We start from the raw sequence: 21,656 nt of genomic DNA on the forward strand, positions 1-21,656 counted from the left end.
TTAAAGCTCCATTTTCAGTAGATTTTATCGAAAAATCTAACGGGTTTTATCATCCTATATATGGAAACGAAAATAGCACAGAATATATATTTCCAATGGCAATATACAATGAATATGTAGATTATGAAATTTATTACTTAAATGGTTTTAAATTTAAACAAACAAATACAACTATCAAAACAAATATCTATAATTGTATGTAAAATTAATATTTTCTTTTCAATTAATGTAACTATTAATATTAAATGAATTTCAATTATTATTTTTTTTATGAATTTGAATAGATCCGATTAGTCTTTTAAAAAAAGGAGAATTTAATTTTAAAAACTTAAGTATTCCAGTGGTTTCACTCCTATTTTCGGATACTGCTCTTGATTTGGAACCATTACGGATTGTTGTAGGTGACATAATAAACAATGTCAATTATCCTTTGGGTTACACATTTGGAAATAAGGATGGTTATTCTTTTGATTTTACTTTTTATGCTAGACCAATTTCATATGATGCTACACTATCTGCTTCTCCCATAATCGATGGAGCTCCAACACTATCCTCAATCCCAAGAATAGGTATAACATTAACTTTTATTATAATAAAATATCAACTGTACAATCATACTAATTCAATCTTTAATAGAGAGCTATGACAAATTAAAATTGCCAGAGATTATTAATATCGAAACTACTTTTTTAACCCAAGATGTATATTTATACAAGATTAAAGCCAACATACCATATGGATTTTCATCTATAGAACTAGAGAATATTTTTTTTGGTTATGAAACATTAGTATCAGGTAACGAGTTTCAAGGCGAATATGAATTTCCTCTACGTGTATCATCTGGACCTGTCTTTTATTTTTATGATATTTATGGTGGATCGGCAACATTTTATTATCAATTTATATCATTAAATCCAGACTTTCACATGTTTATACATCCTATAAATTTAAAATGTAACTTAAATTGTATTAATAATAGTGGATATTATAATTTAATACTAATTTATTTTTACAGTTAATCTCTTTTCAATAGGAAACGTATCCTTTTTATATAATGATATTGATGTTACAAATCACAGACATTACAATGTATTGTACTTTAGTTTAAATGGAGTCCCAAGAGATTACATTTTTTCTATAATTGTTGAAAATTACTCGTATAATTCCGATTTAGGAAATGAACAATCTCTTGATAAAACTCAAATGTTCCATTCAACATATAATTACAACATTCAAATGTTTCAAATAGAGTTTTTTGTTGAAGCAAATACCCAAGTGGGTGATTGGCCATTCTCATTCAGTACAAATACTTTACACAGCAATGTTCTCGATACTCAGCTAAGAGTTAAAAAATCAAGTAAGAATATCAAATTAAGTAGTTTAGCATTAAAAAATAGTAATTTTAATAGATTTTTTATTTTTTAAATAGATATGGATTTACAAGGTCCAGTATTTAAAGAAATTAAAAAAACTACAAGTAATGAAATCAATGATACAAATAGGTTTGCCGAAATTGGTTGGACTATGACTATCGAAGACCCAATTAATGGCTTTAGAGATGGTTTTGTAGTTATCAAAGGTGAAATAGATCAATCAATATACAACATTTCAGTTTCATTCAATAATGTTAAAAATGGTGGAAATAAATTTTTAGGAGAATATGATTTCAAATTCAATCTTACATATCCATGTATTTCTCAACAATATATAATCAGTGATGTTTTATTACTTGACAACGTAAATAGAAAATCTGATTTTTCAATACTTCCTTATAATACAATTTTTTCAGCAATATCAAACCCCTTTTTATATTTTTTAAATAATTCAAATATAAATAAGATTCAAGTTCAATGTTCCAATCATCCATCTGCCTCAACTGATACTACTGCTCCAGTGTTAAAATCATTCATCCCATCAAAAACAACGATTGATGTCAGTGCATTAGATAGAAGTGTTACATTTACTTTTGTTGCAGAAGATTTAGAAAGTGGTCTAAAAGCAAATCAATATCCAATTGTTTATCTTACAGATACCACATCCAGATCTATTGAATGTAAATCAAGTATTATCGAAATTACTGAAACCAATGCAACTTATTCATGTACAATTCAATTACCAGTTGGATTTGGCTATTCTTATCCAAACATTATTCTTCTTTCAGTTTATGGTTTTGTTAATAACAATGGTATTTTTGGTGGTTTTTCATCAAATACTTTAAGCTTGAACCATACAAGCTCAATTACAGTAACCTTTTCATCCGACCAACCTTTAATAATACAACATCAATTGATAACTGAAAGAGGAGGCAATTTAATATTAAATGGTAGAAAGTTCAGTATTGATTCCGAAGCATATATTACTTTTAAAGATGGATCAGTATCTAAAATTAAAACCGATTTTATCTCGAGCACAACTGTTAAAATTCCAAATGTCAAAGCAACAAAAGACCCTTATCAAATATATATTAAATCATCAAATGTAAATTCAAATACAATTACAGTTACACCAGTAGTTTACGACTATTATCTTCATGGCGATCCAGAACCAACATTCCCGCCAACAGTCACACCAGTACCAACCAATAAACCACAACAATGCAAAGGTAACCCAACATGTGGTGGTCCAACAAATGGAAAATGTATCGATAATCAAGGATGTGTTTGTTATTCACCATGGGTCGGTATCGATTGTCAATCTCAAATTGTAATCATTGATCCACCAATATTTAATAACGGAAGCAATAACTCAACCTCTCCATCAATCGATATTGTTGTTCCAGATAAAAACAATACCAATGGATATAATAACACAACACCAATAACCTATCACTCTTTGATCTCGATTGTATCACTCAGAGAAATAAATATTCAAAATGAAGTTGTAAACACAATAACATTCAAAGATGATTGGCTATCAAAACAAATTGATGATTCAAAATTAATTTTTTACAAAGAGTTTACAAAATCAACAACAGATGCAACTACAAATATTACAGTAACTTTGAAATGGTTCAAAAATCAAACAACAATTTCATTTGCTCAAGAACAATTATTAATGAACCCATCAACACTTAAATACACAATCGAAATATCAAACTATCCATTCGAAAATTCACTTAATCACTTAGAACTTGTAATGTCAGCATCAATGCAATCAAACACAACCGACGATATTTGTTCTGCAAAAGAATTTGGAGAAACTACAAATGGTGATAATTCAAACTATTTAAAGATTCAAGTCGACAACTATTCGTTATATGGTAGATTTATCAGAAGAGGTATTATCGATTCAACAATTAGAACAATTTCGAATATTTTATTAGATAAAGATATGAATCCAATTACATCATCAAAATCATTACAATCATATATAGGTATTCAAATTCCATACTATAAAGAATCAGCAATTATCGACCCTGATTTTTCAATTCTCATCGATTCATACAAAGCATCGTCAATATGTTCAAACAAATCAAAATTAAGTGGTGCTAAATTAGCAGGTATTATAATAGGTTGTGTTGCATTTATTGCTGTTATTACCATCTCTATTATATATCACATTTTAAAGAAAAGAAATGCTAAAAAGTTTGAAAAAAATATTGGTCAAAAAATGAAACAATTAAACAATTAGTAAAGAAAATGAACAGACTAACCATTAATAAAGAAAATTTTTAAATAAAAAATAATAAAAAATTCTATTTGGTAAATCTTTTACAAAAAAATTGGTATTGTTAAAGTTTTTTTTATTTTTATTATTACCACAAATAAAATTATTTTTAAAAACATGCTAAAAAATTTAAAAAAAATAAAAAAAATAAATAAAATTAATAAAAAAAAATAATAAAAAATTATGTGTGTTTGTGTTATTATTTTATATCTATTAGTAAATTTATAATGGATAAAAATGAATTTTAAAAAAAATTCAATATAAAACTATTATTAAAAAATTAAATAAAACAACCAGTTATATAATAGTATTTATAATTAAAACTATAAAAATTAGAATTAATAAAATAATATAAACTGATTTTTGATAATTATAATAATTTTTTTTTTATGATAATGGTATCGAGATTTTCCGGGCAGTTTACGAAATTTTATAGATTTTTTTTTTTTAATTTTTTTAGATTTTTTTTTTTTTTTTTTTTTTTTAAGATTGTTCGAAAATTTTTTTATAGCAAATGTCAAAAAACTAAATTTCAAAAAAAAAAAACATAAAGATATAAAAGAATATAAAAAATGAAAATAAATTATTTTATTTTTTATTTTTTGTTGTATTTTTTTTTTTTAATTGACAATGCGGAAAGTTATTATATTAAAGATATCTCACTAGAAAGCGAAAACTATAAACAGTTTGCAGGAGGTTCGAATTGTTCTTTTGAAATACAATTTCTATGTGTTATTACTGAAGTTGGCGAAAATTGTGACCAATTAACATTTTCAAATGACCAAATTAAGAGGAAATGTTCACAAGATTTAAAAAACGATACAGCAGCAGTATTCACTTGTCAATTTGCAACTATAGTTGGGACAATGACAAATACAATTAATGGAGTTTTTCCTTTAGATCTTAAATGCTATAGTAAGTAAACCTTTATATAATATTTATTTATAATCAAAATATTTTATTTAAATTTTTTTTTTATTTTTTTATTATTATTTTAAATAAAATTTTTTTTTTTTTTTGAGATTTGTTTTAATTTTTTTTTTTTTTTTTTTATTTTTAATAAATTTGTTTTTTGAATTTTTTTAAAATACATATTAATATTAAAACATAATATCAAAATTCAGATTTAGATTTAGATACTGTAGAATTTAAAAAAATAAAAACATTTACCAATGTTTTGAAACCTTTAAGTTTTACATTAGTCCCGTTATGTTATTTTCAATTGATTTTCGATAACCCAGATAAAGTACCACTGGATAGAATAGTTGGATCGTGTGTTGATATTTATTGCATTGTTAATCACAATGGAGGGAATTTTTTTTCCGTTCAACTTGACCAACCTCCTTCAAGTGATTTTGATTTTTCGAAATTAAATATTAAAATTTCAGTCGGTGGAAATTATAAGATTTTCGATATTGGGCCAGTAAGTGAAAGTAAGTGTTTATTATGAATATTAAAAAATTTTTAAAATTTATTTCTAATTAAAATACTATTATTATTGATAGATGTATATGATTTTATTTATGATATTAAAACATACCCAGATCAAAAGAATTTAGATGATTTAAATATGATGGGCTATGATGCTTTTGCATTAATATCATTTAAATCAAACAATACTATTTTTAAAGCTCCATTTTCAGTAGCTTTTGAAGGTGAATCTAACGGGTTTTATCATCCTATATATGGAAATGAAAATAGCACAGAATATATATTTCCAATGGAAATTTACAATGCAAAAGCAGATTATGAAATTTATTACTTAAATGGTTTTAAATTTAAACAATCAAATACAACCATCATAACAAATATCTATAATTGTATGTAAAATTAATATTTTCTTTTCAATTAATGTAACTATTAATATTAAATGAATTTCAATTATTATTTATTTTTTTTATGAAATTCAATAGATCCAATTAGGTTTTTACCAAAAGGAGAATTTGTTTTTAACAGTACAAATATTCCAGTGGGATCACTCCTAATTTCAGATACTAGTCTTAATTTGCAACCATTAAAAATTACTGTGGGTGACATATCAAGCATTGTCAATTATCCCATGGGTTACACACTTGGAAAAAAGGATGGTTATTCTTTTGATTTTACTTTTTATACTAGAGCAATTTCATATGATTCTTCACTATCTGTTTCTCCCATAATCAATGGGGCTATAACGAAATCCTCAATCCCAAGAATAGGTATAACATTAACTTTTATTATAATAAAATATCAACTGTGCAATAATACTAATTCATTCTTTAATAGAGAGCTATGACAAATTAAAACTGCCAGAGGTTGGTAGTGTCGAAGCAATTTTTTTAACCCAAGATGTATATTTATACAGGATTAAAGCCAATATACCATATGGATTTTCATATTTAAAACAAGAGAATATTTTTTTTGGTTATGAAACATTAGTATCAGGTAACGAGGCTCAAGGCGAATATGAAATTCCTCTACGTGCATCATTACTATTACCATTTTATTTTTATGATATTTATGGTGGATCGACAATTTTTGATAATCAATTTATATCGTTAAGTCCAGACTTTCACATGTTTATACATCCTTTAAATTTAAAAAGTAACATATTATTATTTTATTAATAATAAATATATTATAATTTAATACTAATTTATTTTTACAGTTAATCTCTTTTCAATAGAAAACATATCCTTTTTATATAATGACATTGATGTTACAAATCACAGACATTATAATGTATTGTACTTTAGTTTAAATGGAGTCCCAAGAGATTACATTTTTTCTATAATTGTTGAAGATTACTTGTATAATTCCAATATAGAAAATGAACAATCTCTTGATAAAACTCAAATGTTCCATTCAACATATAATTACACCATTCAAATGTTTCAAATAGAGTTTTTTGTTGATGCAAACACTCAAGTGGGTGATTGGCCATTCATATTTAATACAGAATACGTTACTTTACACAGCAATGTTCTCGATACTCAGCTAAGAGTTAAAAAATCAAGTAAGCATATCAAATTAAGTAGTTAATCATTAAAAAATAGTAATATTAATAATGTTTTGTTTTTTAAATAGATATGGATTTACAAGGTCCAGTATTTAAAGAAATTAAAAAAACTACAAATAATGAAATCAATAATACAAATAAGTTTGCCGAAATTGGTTGGACTATGGCTATCGAAGACCCAATTAATGGCTTTAGAGATGGTTTTGTAGTTATCAAAGGTGAAATAGATCAATCAATATACAACATTTCAGTTTCATTCAATAATGTTAAAAATGGTGGAAATAAATTTTTAGGAGAATATGATTTCAAATTCAATCTTACATATCCATGTATTTCTCAACAATACATAATCAGTGATGTTTTATTAATTGATAGTGTAAATAGAAAATCTGAATTTTCAATACTTCCTTATAATCCAATCTATTCAGCAATATCAAACCCCTTTTTATATTTTTTAAATGATACAAATATAAATAAGATTCAAGTTCAATGTTCCAATCATCCATCTGCCTCAACTGATACTACTACTCCAGTGTTAAAATCATTCATCTCATCAAAAACAACGATTGATGTCAGTGAATTAGATAGAAGTGTTACATTTACGTTTGTTGCAGAAGATTTAGAAAGTGGTCTAAAAGCAAATCAATATCCAATTGTTTATCTTACAGATACAACCTCCAGATCTATTGAATGCAAATCAAGTATTATCGAAATTACTGAAACCAATGCAACTTATTCATGTACAATTCAATTACCAGTTGGATTTGGCTATTCTTATCCAAACATTATTCTTCTTTCAGTTTATGGTTTTGTTAATAACAATGGTATTTTTGGTGGTTTTTCATCAAATACTTTAAGCTTGAACCATACAAGCTCAATTACAGTAACCTTTTCATCCGACCAACCTTTAATAATACAACATCAATTGATAACTGAAAGAGGAGGCAATTTAATATTAAATGGTAGAAAGTTCAGTATTGATTCCGAAGCATATATTACTTTTAAAGATGGCTCAGTATCTAAAATTAAAACCGATTTTATCTCGAGTACAGTTGTTAAAGTTCCAAATGTCAAAGCAACAAAAGACCATTATCAAATATATATTAAATCATCAAATATAAATTCAAATACAATTACAGTTACACCAATAGTTTACGACTATTATCTTCATGGCGATCCAGAACCAACATTCCCACCAACAGTCACACCGGTACCAACCAATAAACCACAACAATGCAAAGGTAACCCAGCATGTGGTGGTCCTACAAATGGAAAATGTATCGATAATCAAGGATGTGTTTGTTATTCACCATGGGTCGGTATCGATTGTCAATCTCAAATTGTAATCGTTGATCCACCAATCTTTAATAACGGAAGCAATAACTCGACTTCACCATCAATCGATATTATTGTTCCAGATAAAAATAATACCAATGGAAATAATAACACAACACCAATAACCTATCACTCTTTGATTTCGATTGTATCACTTAGAGAAATAAATATTCAAAATGAAGTTGTAAACACAATAACATTCAAAGATGATTGGCTATCAAAACAAATTGATGATTCAACAATACTTTTTTATAAAGAGTTTACAAAATCAACAACAGATGCAACTACAAATATTACAGTAACTTTGAAATGGTTCAAAAATCAAACAACAATTTCATTTGCTCAAGAACAATTATTAATGAACCCATCAACACTTAAATACACAATCGAAATATCAAACTATCCATTCGAAAAATCACTTAACCACTTAGAACTAATAATGTCAGCATCAATGCAATCAAACACAACCGATGATATTTGTTCTGCAAAAGAATTTGGAGAAACTACAAATGGTGATAATTCAAACTATTTAAAGATTCAAGTCGACAACTATTCATTATATGGTAGATTTATCAGAAGAGGTATTATCGATTCAACAATTAGAACAATTTCGAATATTTTATTAGATAAAGATATGAATCCAATTACATCATCAAAATCATTACAATCATATATAGGTATTCAAATTCCATACTATAAAGAATCAGCAATTATCGACCCTGATTTTTCAATTCTCATCGATTCAAACAAAGCATCGTCAATATGTTCAAACAAATCAAAATTAAGTGGTGCAAAATTAGCAGGTATTATAATAGGTTGTATTGCATTTATTGCTGTTATTACCATCTCCATTATATATCACACTTTAAAGAAAAGAAATTCTGAAAAGTTTGAAAAAAAATTTGGTCAAAAAATGAAACAAATGAACAATTAAAACCATTAGTAAAGAAAATTTTTAAAAAAAAAAATATCTTAAAAAAAATTTAAAAAAAAAAAAAAATAAGAAAAATAATATTAATCAATAAAAATCTTTGGATTATAAAAAATATCTCAAATTTATTATATATACCACCACATTTTTTATATCCAACAAATTTTTTTAAAAAATAATTAGAACGGTTTTATAGTTTTTTTTATTTTTTTATTATCACCACAAATAAAAACAACAATGAATATAATAATAAAAATATTTTTTTTATATTTTTTAATAAACATCTATTTTACCAACAGTTATATAATTCAAGAAATAGGTTTAAACAAACAATATGAGTTTTATTCAAATGGAGATAACTGTATTTCAACTATAGATCTTTTATGTGTTGCTCAAGATATCAATGAAGATTGTGGAGATTTAACCTTTTCAAATCAACCAACAGTCATTTCACCATTGCTATCAAATGACACTGCCTCGGTTAATAATATAAAAATTTCATTTCCAATAGGTTTTTTTTCAACCTTGGTCAACTCTCTGTATCCAATTAATTTAAGTTGCTTGGGTAAATAAAAATAAAAAAAATTCTTATTTTCTTTTTTATTAATTCTTTTTTAAAAATAAAATATTAGAAATTGACCTCAGCATGATTGAATTAAAACAAATAGGAGACTATTTTGCTATGCCTTTTGTATATGAAATCTATTATATGGGCTTTTATGAATTAACTGGCGTTGATGCCTCTGTTTCTTTCATGAATATTAAGACAACCTGTCTTAATATTTTGAATTGCTCTTTTGGTCAATACAAAAATAACCTGTTTTTCTTACAAATATATGATATTAAAGGTTATATAGATTTATCATCAATTAAAATTGAATTTTCAACACTTACATTAAAAAGAATAATAGATTTGGTGCCAATTTTTAAAAATAGTAAGTAATGTGATTATATTATTATTATTGATTTGTTGTTGTTCAATTATTTATTATTAATATTATAAATTTTTTTAGATATATTTGATAGCATTTATGATATTAAAACCTATCCAGATAAACAATATCTAAATGGTTTAAGCCTAATGGGCTATTATCAAACTCCAATTATAAGTTTCAGACTAAACAATACTGTTTCAAAATCATTTTTCTCTATAATCGAAAATGGAGCCCCTGTAATCAATCAATATATACCAATGTATGGCGACGAAAATAGTACTCAATTTTTTTATTACATAAACTCTTTTAATGCACCAACTGAATACAACTTTTATATTCAAAAAGGGGAACACCTTCAACTATCCGATCAAGTAGTTAATGTTAACATTAACCAATGTATGTAAAAAACCCTCTATATTATTATTATTACTTTTATCATAAAATATTTATTGAAAAAAATTTAGATCCTTTAAATCTACTTCCAGACACCATTGACTTTTCTTTTGTGGAATCCTCAAAAAATGATGAGCCTGTAATATTCATCAATATTGCATTTCAAAATAATGAAATATATGATTTCTCGCCATTAAAAATATCAATTGACTCTATTTATTATAAAAATAATTTTCCATTTGGCTATACTTTTGGTGATTCACATGGTTCCTCTTTTAGCTTTATATTTTACTCACTAGCTACTCAAGCCTCCGATTCTTACATGGATCTTAGATCATCTGTAGATGACTCCAGTGGTACCCCTGCTACTCGTGAGATAACAAGTAAGTAATTATATCTTTTTATAATAAATTAAAATTCTCAATAAATATTTATGACTTTTTGTTCATTTTTTATAGGTCCATATGATCAAGCTAAAAAGCCAGTTTTGAAAAGTATTGAAACAATATTTTTGAAGGATGATATCTTTTTATTTAGAGTGTCCATTAGAACCCCGTATCAATTCAATAGTATTTTATTTAACCAAAAAGAGAGATTTGGTATCGAGACATTGGTATCCGGTGATACTTATGAAGGTGTATATGAATTCACAATCCCCTCGGTCTTAATTGCAAGTATAATGGTATATGATATTTATAATGGTAAAGTAGAAATAACGACCAATAAAATATTATCAATAAGCCCAAACTTTATATATTTTGTTTCGCCATATATCATAAAAGATTGTAAGTATTCAATAAAATCAAAAAATAATTCTTGAATAAATATAAATACTAATTAAAATAATTTTAATATATACCTCCAGTTGATCAATTCTCAATAAAAAATGTATCCTTTTTATATAATGATATAGATGTCACAAATCATAGACACTATAATGTATTATATTTTAACTATACAGATATCCCAAGAAACTCAATTATTTCAATGATTGACTATAGTATCGAAAGATACCACCCAACATTAGATTTTAAAGATAATATTGCCACTCCCTATTTTCATTCAACATATAACTACACCATTCAAATGTTTCAAATAGAGTTTTATATTGAAGCAAACTCGCCAATAGGAAATTTTAATTTTTTTTTGAACAACGAAATAGTTTTTGTTACAAAAGAATTATTCTCAAATAGATTAAGAATAAAAAAATCCAGTAGGTATAATTTAACACATAAAAAGCTTTTTTAAAAAATAGTATTACTAATAAATAAATTTTAATTAGATATGGATTTACAAGGCCCAATATTTAAAGAAATTAAAAAAATAACAAGTAATGAAATCAATAATACAAATAAGTTTGCCGAAATTGGTTGGACTATGGCTATCGAAGACCCAATTAATGGCTTTAGAGATGGTTTTGTAGTTATCAAAGGTGAAATAGATCAATCAATATACAACATTTCAGTTTCATTCAATAATGTTAAAAATGGTGGAAATAAATTTTTAGGAGAATATGATTTCAAATTCAATCTTACATATCCATGTATTTCTCAACAATATATTATCAGCGAAGTTGTATTAACTGATGTTGCAAATAGAAAATCTGTCTTCGCAATATTCCCAAGCTATTTCCCATCATCTCTTAGAAGTGCTTCAAATCCATTTTTATATTTTTTAAATGATACAAATATAAATACGATTCAAGTTCAATGTTCCAATCATCCATCTGCCTCAGCCGACACTACTGCTCCAGTGTTAAAATCATTCATCTCATCAAAAACAACGATAGATGTCAGTGCATTAGATAGAAATGTTACATTTACTTTTGTTGCAGAAGATTTAGAAAGTGGTCTAAAAGCAAATCAATATCCAATTGTTTATCTTACAATATATGTTGGTCAATACATTGAATGCAAATCGAGTATTATCGAAATTACTCAGACTAATGCAACTTATTCATGTACAATTCAATTACCAGTTGGATTTGGCTATTCCCATCCTAACGTTATTCTTCTTTCAGTTTATGGCTTTATAAACAACAATGGAATACTTAGCGGTTTTTCTACACAAGATTTGATTAACTTTAATAATGACATGTTTCATGACTCTTTAGAAGTAACCTATAACTTTGCAAGTAACCAACCAATTTTAATAGACTATTTAATGATAAATGATAAAGGTGGGGACTTAATAGTAAGTGGTGTTAAATTTAATAGAAATATTGATGTCTATTTCAATTTTAAAGATGGCTCGGTCTCAACAGCCAATATTAATGTGATATCAAGTACAAAATTTAGAGTATCTGATGTTAAAGCAACAAAAGACCCTTATCAAATATATATTAAATCATCAAATATAAATTCAAATACAATTACAGTTACACCAGTAGTTTACGACTATTATCTTCATGGCGATCCAGAACCAACATTCCCACCAACAGTCACACCAGTACCAACCAATAAACCACAACAATGCAAAGGTAACCCAACATGTGGTGGTCCAACAAATGGAAAATGTATCGCTAATCAAGGATGTGTTTGTTATTCACCATGGGTCGGTATCGATTGTCAATCTCAAATTGTAATCATTGATCCACCAATCTTTAATAACGGAAGCAATAACTCGACTTCTCCATCAATCGATATTGTTGTACCTGATAAAAACAATACCAATGGAAATAATAACACAACACCAATAACCTATCACTCTTTGATTTCCATTGTGTCACTCAGAGAAATAAATATTCAAAATGAAGTTGTAAACACAATAACATTCAAAGATGATTGGCTATCAAAACAAATTGATGATTCAACAATAATTTTTTATAAAGAATTTACAAAATCAACAACAGATGCAACTACAAATATAACAGTAACTTTGAAATGGTTCAAAAATCAAACAACAATTTCATTTGCTCAAGAACAATTATTAATGAACCCATCAACACTTAAATACACAATCGAAATATCAAACTATCCATTCGAAAATTCACTAAACCAATTAGAACTTGTAATGTCAGCATCAATGCAATCAAATACAACCGACGATATTTGTTCTGCAAAAGAATTTGGAGAAACTACCAATGGTGATAATTCAAACTATTTAAAGATCCAAGTCGACAACTATTCGTTATATGGTAGATTTATCAGAAGAGGTATTATCGATTCAACAATTAGAACAATTTCGAATATTTTATTAGATAAAGATATGAATCCAATTACATCATCAAAATCATTACAATCATATATAGGTATTCAAATTCCATACTATAAAGAATCAGCAATTATCGACCCTGATTTTTCAATTCTCATCGATTCAAACAAAGCATCGTCAATATGTTCAAACAAATCAAAATTAAGTGGTGCTAAATTAGCAGGTATTATAATAGGTTGTGTTGCATTTATTGCTGTTATTACCATCTCTATTATATATCACCTTAAAAAGAAAAAAATGGCAAAGGAGTTCACAAAAGGCATGAATCAAAAAATGAAACAAATGAATGATATAAATAAAGATAATTTATAAAAAGTTTGTTTTAAAATTTAAACATTTTGTTTTTTTTTTTTTTTTTTTTTTTTTTTGTTATTTTGATCGTGTTGATTTTTTTTAAAGTGTGTTAGATTTTTTTATCCTCATTTTTTTTCAAAAAAATTGGATCCTGCGAGTTTCGATCTCGCGCACATTAAAAATGTATTAGCACCTGAAGCCAACGTCTTAACCACTCGACCAAGAACCCAAAATATATTTTAAAAAAAAAAATTAAAAAAATTTTATACTTAATCATTTTAAATTTTAATTTTCATAAAGTTGATCATTTACAAAAATAAAAATGTATTTTGATTAATTTATTACATATTTATAAAAAAAAAAAAAATTTTAAAAAATTTAAAAAATTCCTATGAAATATATATAATAAATATTATTTACATATAAAAAGAATAAAGATAAAAAAAGTGAATATTTAATAAAAAAAAATAAAATAAAAAAAATAAAATTAAAAAATAATCAAAACTAATTTGATAAAAATCTTTTTTTTTTTTTTGCCTGGTATCAAATTATAAATAGGATTAATAATATTATAAATGATTGTTTTTATTTAAAAAAAAAATTATTGTATCTTTTTTTTATTTAAAACTAAGTTGTTTTTGTTTTTTAAATTTATTTTTCTTTTTTTTTTTTTTTTTTTCTTTTTTTTTTTTTTTACATTAAAATACAACCTTCTTTTGGTGGTGGATCATTTGAAGGTGGTTGAAAACCTTTATTAACTTCATTTAAAATTAATTTGAAAACTTCCTCTACATTTATATTATTTTTACCAGAGCATTCAATGAAGGCACATTCCCATTCGTTTGCCAAACTTTGACCAGCTTCTTTTGATATATTCCTTTCCCCTGTTAAATCTGATTTATTACCTACTAAAACTCTTGGAATTTGTTCCATTCCTAATGAATTTAAAATTTTATCATTTAAAACTTTTACTACCTCTAATGATGATGCTGATGTAACACTATAAACTAAAATATAACCATGAATACCAATTGAGTATTGTTTTTGTAAAATTGAATATTCATCCTAAATAATAATAATAATAATAAATAAATAAATAAATAAATAAATAAATTAATATTTCGTAATAACTTTTAAAATATATGAATAAAAATATTTACTTGACCAGCAGTATCTATAATTTCGATTGAATAATCTTGACCCTGATGCTTTATTAATTTTTGATACGTATTTTCGATTGTTGGATGATAAGCATCTGGTGCATGATTATCAACAAATTGAACAGTAATTGTCGATTTACCAACAGCCCTAGATCCCATAACACAAATCTTTCTATGTTTTTGTGGTGCCATTTTTTTATATATGTATATTTATGTATATTTTTATTATTTTTATGTTTATTTATATTTATATTTATATTTTATTTTATTTTATTTTTATTTTTATTTATTAGTATTACTGTTATTATATTATTATTGCTAACTGTTAAATAAAAGATAAAAATTTATTATATATTATTTTTTAATATTATTTAAAAAATGTAAAAAATTTTATACCTCTATTGTTAGGTGTATTTAAATATTTATATTTTTATATTTTTAATAAATTTTATTAAAACTATTATATTATTTTATTATTAATGTTTAAGTGTGGATTTTTTTTTTTTTTTTTATCACACCAAAAATATTAGAAGTATATACTATGGTGATAAAAAAATTTATTGTGATTGGATTGTAAAAATATTTTAATTTAATTTAATTGATTTTTAATTGAAATTAATTATTTATTATAAATATTATTATTATTATACTTTGTTTATGTTTTGTGTGGAGTGGTTATTTATTTTAATTTAATTTTTCTTTTTTTACGAATTCAAATAATAATTTCAATGAAAGTTATCGTTATAAATTCGTTATTTTTGATGTTTTTTATTATATTGAATGTTTATAATAATAAAAATAAAATTAGTTTATTTATATTTGTTATGATTACTACAGTAATGATTGTTTCGTTTTATGTATTAAAAAAAAATCCAAATTTTTAAAAAAAAAAAAAAAAAAATGATAATAAAAAAAAATTAAATAAATAAAAAAAATTTAAAAAAAATTAAAAAAAAATTAGAAAATATATTTTTTTTTTTTTTAATTTTTTTTAAATTTAATTAATTATATGTATTTTTTTTCGTGCGAGGAAAATGAAATAAATATTGTAATGGTAATAAATAATACTATTATTTAGTAAATAAATATTTGATTAGTTATTACAGTAAGGAGAATAATAAAAAAAATAAAATAAAAAAATGATAATGGAAATAAAAAATTATAATTATAAAGAAGAATGTTTGTTATAATAAAAAAAAAAAATTTTCTTTTAATTTTTTATTTTTTTTTTTCTAAAACGGAATTTTTTAAGATCTTTAAATGAAGATTTCTTTTCTTTTTTTTATTTTTTTTTTATTTTATTTTTAGTTTATTTCATATTTGTTTATTTCTAATTTTTTTTTACCATAATCATAACCATAGATTAAAATTAAAATTGTGTGTGCAATATAAATACCCAATGATAAATTTAAATATAATTCCTGAGAACTATTGCCTGTTTTTCTACCCAGTGAATAAGTTTGTGATATATCTTTATACTAAAAATAATTTTTGTAAGTAAAATAAAAAAAATAAAAAAATTGAAAGATAATATTTATATTTACAATAAAATTTGAACAGAATGCACTTGAAATAAAAGAGGTAATTAAATTGATATTGTATTTGTAGTATGTTAAGGTTAATAGTGATAGGAAACTGAGAAATAAAATTTCAAAGCAGTATACAGTATCGCCAAGTGAGACTATAGCCAATAATAAAATATGAATAAACAAGATTCTATGACCTGAATTAAAAAATGATGTTGAAGTTGTAGTGCTGGTTGTGTTGATTGTTTCCAAGTCATTTTTGGCTTTATTATTTTCATCATCTTCTTTTTCACTATTTGATTCAAACTGTTTCTGTTGATCATTTTGTTTTTTTAACCTATAAATTCTTTTTCTTTTTTGGTATTTAAATTTTTCATACTGAAAAACTAAATCTCTATATTCTTTAAATGTAGTAAGATATCTATATGAAAAGTAATATTAGTAAAGCAAAATAATTTAAGGTATTTTAAAATAATCTAATAATTACATTAAATTTAATAAAAAAAAGATTATTGATAATAATTGAAAATATCCAAATTGTAAGGGACCAATAAATAAATATTGATCAATTCCTGAAAATATTGTCATTGTAATTTTATCAAAAAGTTTAATAAATAAATTTGTGATTGGGTTGTTTGAAAAATGATTGATAAAATTTAATTTTGTTGATGTTGATGAGGAGGTATTAATTAAAAATTTATATAATATTAGAAATAGTTCAATAAGTTGGTCTGAATCCAATAAATCTGCTTGATCTGATAGTTGATTGTGGGTTGGTATTTTTTCATTGTGATGGTCATAAAAGTAATCTATATCCGTAATTAATATGGAGTCAATTCCAGCCCAAATGAAAGGACCCTCGTCACCTAAATATGACACAGATGGTAAGTGATATCTGTGGGCTTGATACATTATTGACAAACCTATATTGGAACTACCTAAATGTATACCGTCAATTGAGTTGATAGAGTAAGCAGAGGATACGATTTCATTTGCTAGCCAACGTGGAGTGAATAAAGTTTTCTTCTGATGTTCGTAGGGAAAAGTTTGAACTATAGGTTTGACTCCATGATAACCAACACCGTCAATATTGAGCATGTATGAATACTGTTTTGAATATTTTGATAGACGATAATTATTTACAAAGCTTCTGCTTCCCAAAGATCCTGGTTTCTCTTGATCGAAAAATATAAACATATAGGGAACTTGTTTTGAAACAGGTGTTTTATTGAACTCTATTATCAATTCCATTAACAATGCTGTTGCACAAAGGCTATCATGGGCACCACTTGTTTTATCTAGACCCCAGTTCTTTGTATCATAATTGGTTGCTACGACTCTAATGGGATTTGCCTCGATATTTTCTATTTGGCTATTATTACTCCAAACAATAATATTAATACCAGTCCATGTTGTAGTTGTAATGTTTTTACCTTCGCTGAATCTTTCATTCCATTCAAAATGATTCCAAACTATATTGTCCTTTCCAATACCATTATCTATTAAATAGTCCCTAATATACTCTCTTGCTAAACTTCTACTTTCTTCATATACATATTTTGAATTCCCTATTTCTATTAATTTATTTACATTTTTAATTAAATTATTGATTTTATTATTTAAATATACACCCTCAAAGTTATTATTATTATTATTGTTATTATTAAAGTTGGTCTTATAATAATCGGATGATATTAAAAAAATAATAAAATAAATAAAAAAAAATAAAAAAAATTTTATTTTATTATTCATTTTTAAAAAATATTAAAAAAAAAAAAAGAATTCTTTTTTATTATAGGTAGTTTAATTTATAAAAGAATGATGATTATATATTATGAATTTAAGTAGAAATAAAATTTATAAATTACTTTAATGTTTTAAAATTAAAAAAATTAAATTAAAATAAAATTTTTAAATTTAAAAAAAAAAAAAAAATTTCCCACACCTCGCACATACATAAACAATTATTTACTCTTTTTGAAAATCAATTTTTATAATTAAAAAAAGAAAAATATTTATTTGAATCTTTTTTTATATATCAATATTATAACAAAATACTTATAAAAAAACAATATTTAAATTAAATAATAAATATTTAAATTTATGTTTAAAAAAGATTAGTTCAGAAATAGGTTTTAATGGCATTAGAAATAATTATTTGAAAAAAATTAACTAATCAATTTTTAAATAAAAAAAACTATTTTTTTAAAAAAAATTTTTTTTTATTTTTTTTAAAAATTTTTTTTTATTTTTTTATTATTTTTCATTTTGGTAAATTTTCACACTCACACCATATTATTTTTATTTTATATACATATTTTTTTAATTAATAAATAAAAATAACCACCACGACCATTTTATTTTTTTAAAACAAAATATATTTATTTAATATTGTGTATTTTTAGTAATAAATAAAAAATTATATATTTATATATATAGTTTAATTAAAAAAAAAAAAAAAACTATAAAAATCAAATGCAAGAACCAATTGATATAACACCTTCAGACCAAAGTAAAATATCTTTTTTTTTTTTTTAATTTTTTTTTTTTTTTAAGTTTAAACTTTTTTTTTCTATTAATAAATATTAACAAATTAATTTTATTTTTAGATTTTATATACGAACAATTAGCACCATTGGGTGGATTATTTGGTGAAGAAGTAACATGTCAATGTCCAATTTATTCAACAGAAGAAGATAAGGATCGAGAATTATCACAAAGTATATTAGTTATAGGAAAATATAGGGTTTTATTAATAAAAAAAGAAAAGAATACAAGAAAAGTTAAAAAATCTATTCACTTATATGACTTGATAGAAATTTCAGAACCAGAAATCAATGCAAGTTTTTTTGGGGAACCAAATACAATCGAAATTAAATATAAAGATAATTCACCTTCAAATAAAGATAGTGGCAATAACAGCAATATAAAATCATTTTTAATTAAATCGCCAAATAAAGAAATTGAAATTATTATAATTAAAACATTGGCATTAACATCATTTTCCATTTCAAAAGGATTCCCAGAAAATTATTTATTAAAGATTAAATTACCAACTACCAGATACCCACATTTAAAGTTTGATCATGAAATTGGTATCCAAGATGGCAAGGGTATTGCAGAACAATATATAGCGCACAGCCATTATTTTAACACAAAGTCAACATTAGATTATTTACGTCACTTGGAAACACTTTATTTAACAAGATATCCAGAGTTAGATTTTTCAGAGATTCCAGGTATTGACCCAACATGTTCCCTTAATTTCAATCTATATACCTCAATCATTACACTTCGTCATAATAATTTTATTCGTTCACTCAAACTATCTAGCTTACCACATGTTAATATTACTGCTGCTGTAGGTGAAATGATGCTAACTAATACAACCATCACAGAATTAACATTGTCAAATCTTTTAACCGAACAATCTTTTGCCCCAATTGGTAACTTTTTAAAATATAATCCATATACAAGTTTACAAGTTTTAAACCTCTCAAATAATATAATGGCCTATGACTCAGTAGTTTCACTCTGCGATGGTTTGGCTCATTTCAATCACTCTTTGGTTACATTAAATTTGGCAAGTTGTCAAATACCTTCAAAAGGAATTGCTTTACTTTTTGATTCGCTCCAAAAGAACTTTGCCATGTCGTTAACTTTGGAAGTACTTGTATTATCAGATAATAGATTCCAAGACGCTGGTAGTAAAGCATTTGCTTCATGGTTAAGTAAAATTAAAGGCGAAAATAGTTTAAGAAAGTTAATTTTATCAAATACTCAATTAAATATATCTGTAATTGCTCCTCCACTTCGTACTCTTTCTTTGGAAAGTTTAGATTTATCAAAAAATTCAATGAGCATTTCAACTGCTCGTAGTTTAGCAGTCGATGCACTAGAATCCATCCCATCACTAAAATATTTAAATCTTTCAAATTGTGGGCTCGTTGGTGATTCCGTACAAACTATACTTGTTGCTTTAGCCAATAATAAGAATTCTATAAAGAACCTCACTGTCAACTTTCAATCTAATGGCTTTGCCAATAAAACCTATTTGGCATTAATTTCTGTTTTACCAAGCTGCAAGGGATTTTTAAGAGGTTTAGATTTATCATTTAATAGCTTCAATAGTAAACAGCTTCAAGACATTGTTCATTGTTTGTTAGGCAGTAATTTGGAATCATTGGATATTGGTAATAATTATATGGATGAAGCATTAGCTAACAAATTAATAGAATTGGTCAAAGAGAATGGTATTCAAAAACTAGGATTTGGTCATTTAAATAAACCTTTGGGATCATCATTACACGAATTAATTGCTGCTCTTGGAACTTGTAAATCAATTCAGGTATTGGATTTAATGGGTAATGGTTTAGATGACCAAGGTGCATGTATTTTAGCAGATTGTATTCGTCATAGTAAATCACTTAAACGTGTTTATATAGCAGGAAATAAATTTACAGCTGTTGGTTGGCAAAGTATTTCATCACCATTGCTCTATTATAGAAATACATCGTTGGTCCACATTGACCTTCCATTAATGACCGATGTTATACTTGTCAGCGATTCAAACCCAACACCATTAACACCAGTGAAGCGTGAACTACTTCAAATGACAATCACCAAAATTCGTAATCAATTATCTCTCAACAAAAATAAAGTACCATCATCTTCAAGATTCGCCTATTTACCTCAAACTGATCCACCACTTTACGTTAAACCAGTTGCAAATGTACCAGAATATCTCTCTCAATATGTACTATCACCTGTAGAACAGAAACTTTTAGAAAAAGTAAATTTAAATAGTAATAACAATACTTCTAATGGTAGCATTAAAATCAACTTAAATGTTCAATCTGGTACCAGTTCAATTGGATCAAGTAGTTCAAATGGTGGCTCTTTAAGACCCTCTTTATCCTCAATTTTTACAAAACCAATTAATTTAATAAATGACATTAGAAGTGGTGAATTAACTCTTGGTGGTAATAGTAGCGCAAACAATTCAAGATTAAATTCCCCAGTACATTTCGGTGACGATGATTGGAAAGGTAATCGTAATGATGATGATAGACAAGAAAATAAATAAACAAATAAATAAATATAAAATATATCTTATTTTTTTTTAAAAAATAAAAAAAAAGAATTTTGTTTTGTTATATATTATCTTTTTTTCAAAAATATAGTTGTTAATGTATATTTAAGAAA

At 24.8% G+C, this 21,656-nt stretch overlaps 7 protein-coding genes across 7 annotated transcripts; 5 read left to right on the plus strand and 2 right to left on the minus strand.

Annotated features, from left to right (window-relative positions):
• Nucleotides 1-1,176: 1,176 nt before the first annotated feature.
• DICPUDRAFT_21660 (uncharacterized protein) lies at nt 1,177-1,761 on the plus strand (the record flags this gene model as incomplete). The annotated part of the gene is made up of 2 exons (XM_003283963.1): nt 1,177-1,357; nt 1,430-1,761. Coding segments are annotated over 2 exons (513 nt in total), but the record flags the coding sequence as incomplete, so codon positions are not given.
• Nucleotides 1,762-3,054: 1,293 nt separating this feature from the next.
• Nucleotides 3,055-3,630, plus strand: DICPUDRAFT_26825 (uncharacterized protein; the record flags this gene model as incomplete). The annotated part of the gene is made up of 1 exon (XM_003283964.1): nt 3,055-3,630. One exon carries the CDS (start codon nt 3,055-3,057, stop codon nt 3,628-3,630), a length of 576 nt encoding a protein of 191 aa, XP_003284012.1.
• Nucleotides 3,631-4,238: 608 nt separating this feature from the next.
• DICPUDRAFT_75006 (uncharacterized protein) lies at nt 4,239-8,933 on the plus strand (the record flags this gene model as incomplete). The annotated part of the gene is made up of 7 exons (XM_003283965.1): nt 4,239-4,581; nt 4,791-5,099; nt 5,172-5,486; nt 5,580-5,864; nt 5,932-6,249; nt 6,314-6,661; nt 6,733-8,933. The coding sequence occupies 7 exons, from the start codon at nt 4,239-4,241 to the stop codon at nt 8,931-8,933; spliced, it is 4,119 nt and encodes a 1,372-aa protein (XP_003284013.1).
• Nucleotides 8,934-10,691: 1,758 nt separating this feature from the next.
• On the plus strand, nt 10,692-13,783 carry DICPUDRAFT_26886 (uncharacterized protein; the record flags this gene model as incomplete). Its single annotated transcript, XM_003283966.1, has 3 exons — nt 10,692-11,043; nt 11,172-11,471; nt 11,541-13,783. 3 exons carry the CDS (start codon nt 10,692-10,694, stop codon nt 13,781-13,783), a joined length of 2,895 nt encoding a protein of 964 aa, XP_003284014.1.
• A 675-nt stretch (nt 13,784-14,458) lies between these two features.
• rheb (Ras GTPase) lies at nt 14,459-15,117 on the minus strand (the record flags this gene model as incomplete). Its single annotated transcript, XM_003283988.1, has 2 exons — nt 14,459-14,830; nt 14,926-15,117. 2 exons carry the CDS (start codon nt 15,115-15,117, stop codon nt 14,459-14,461), a joined length of 564 nt encoding a protein of 187 aa, XP_003284036.1.
• A 1,112-nt stretch (nt 15,118-16,229) lies between these two features.
• On the minus strand, nt 16,230-18,203 carry DICPUDRAFT_26830 (uncharacterized protein; the record flags this gene model as incomplete). Its single annotated transcript, XM_003283989.1, has 3 exons — nt 16,230-16,403; nt 16,470-16,872; nt 16,939-18,203. The coding sequence occupies 3 exons, from the start codon at nt 18,201-18,203 to the stop codon at nt 16,230-16,232; spliced, it is 1,842 nt and encodes a 613-aa protein (XP_003284037.1).
• Nucleotides 18,204-18,754: 551 nt separating this feature from the next.
• Nucleotides 18,755-21,575, plus strand: DICPUDRAFT_93591 (uncharacterized protein). Its single transcript, XM_003283967.1, has 2 exons — nt 18,755-18,963; nt 19,061-21,575. Exons 1-2 carry the CDS (start codon nt 18,927-18,929, stop codon nt 21,535-21,537), a joined length of 2,514 nt encoding a protein of 837 aa, XP_003284015.1. The 5' UTR covers nt 18,755-18,926; the 3' UTR covers nt 21,538-21,575.
• Nucleotides 21,576-21,656: the final 81 nt, after the last annotated feature.

The sequence above is a fragment of the Dictyostelium purpureum genome, assembly GCF_000190715.1.
Source record: "Dictyostelium purpureum unplaced genomic scaffold DICPUscaffold_17, whole genome shotgun sequence".
Lineage (NCBI taxonomy): Eukaryota > Evosea > Eumycetozoa > Dictyosteliales > Dictyosteliaceae > Dictyostelium > Dictyostelium purpureum.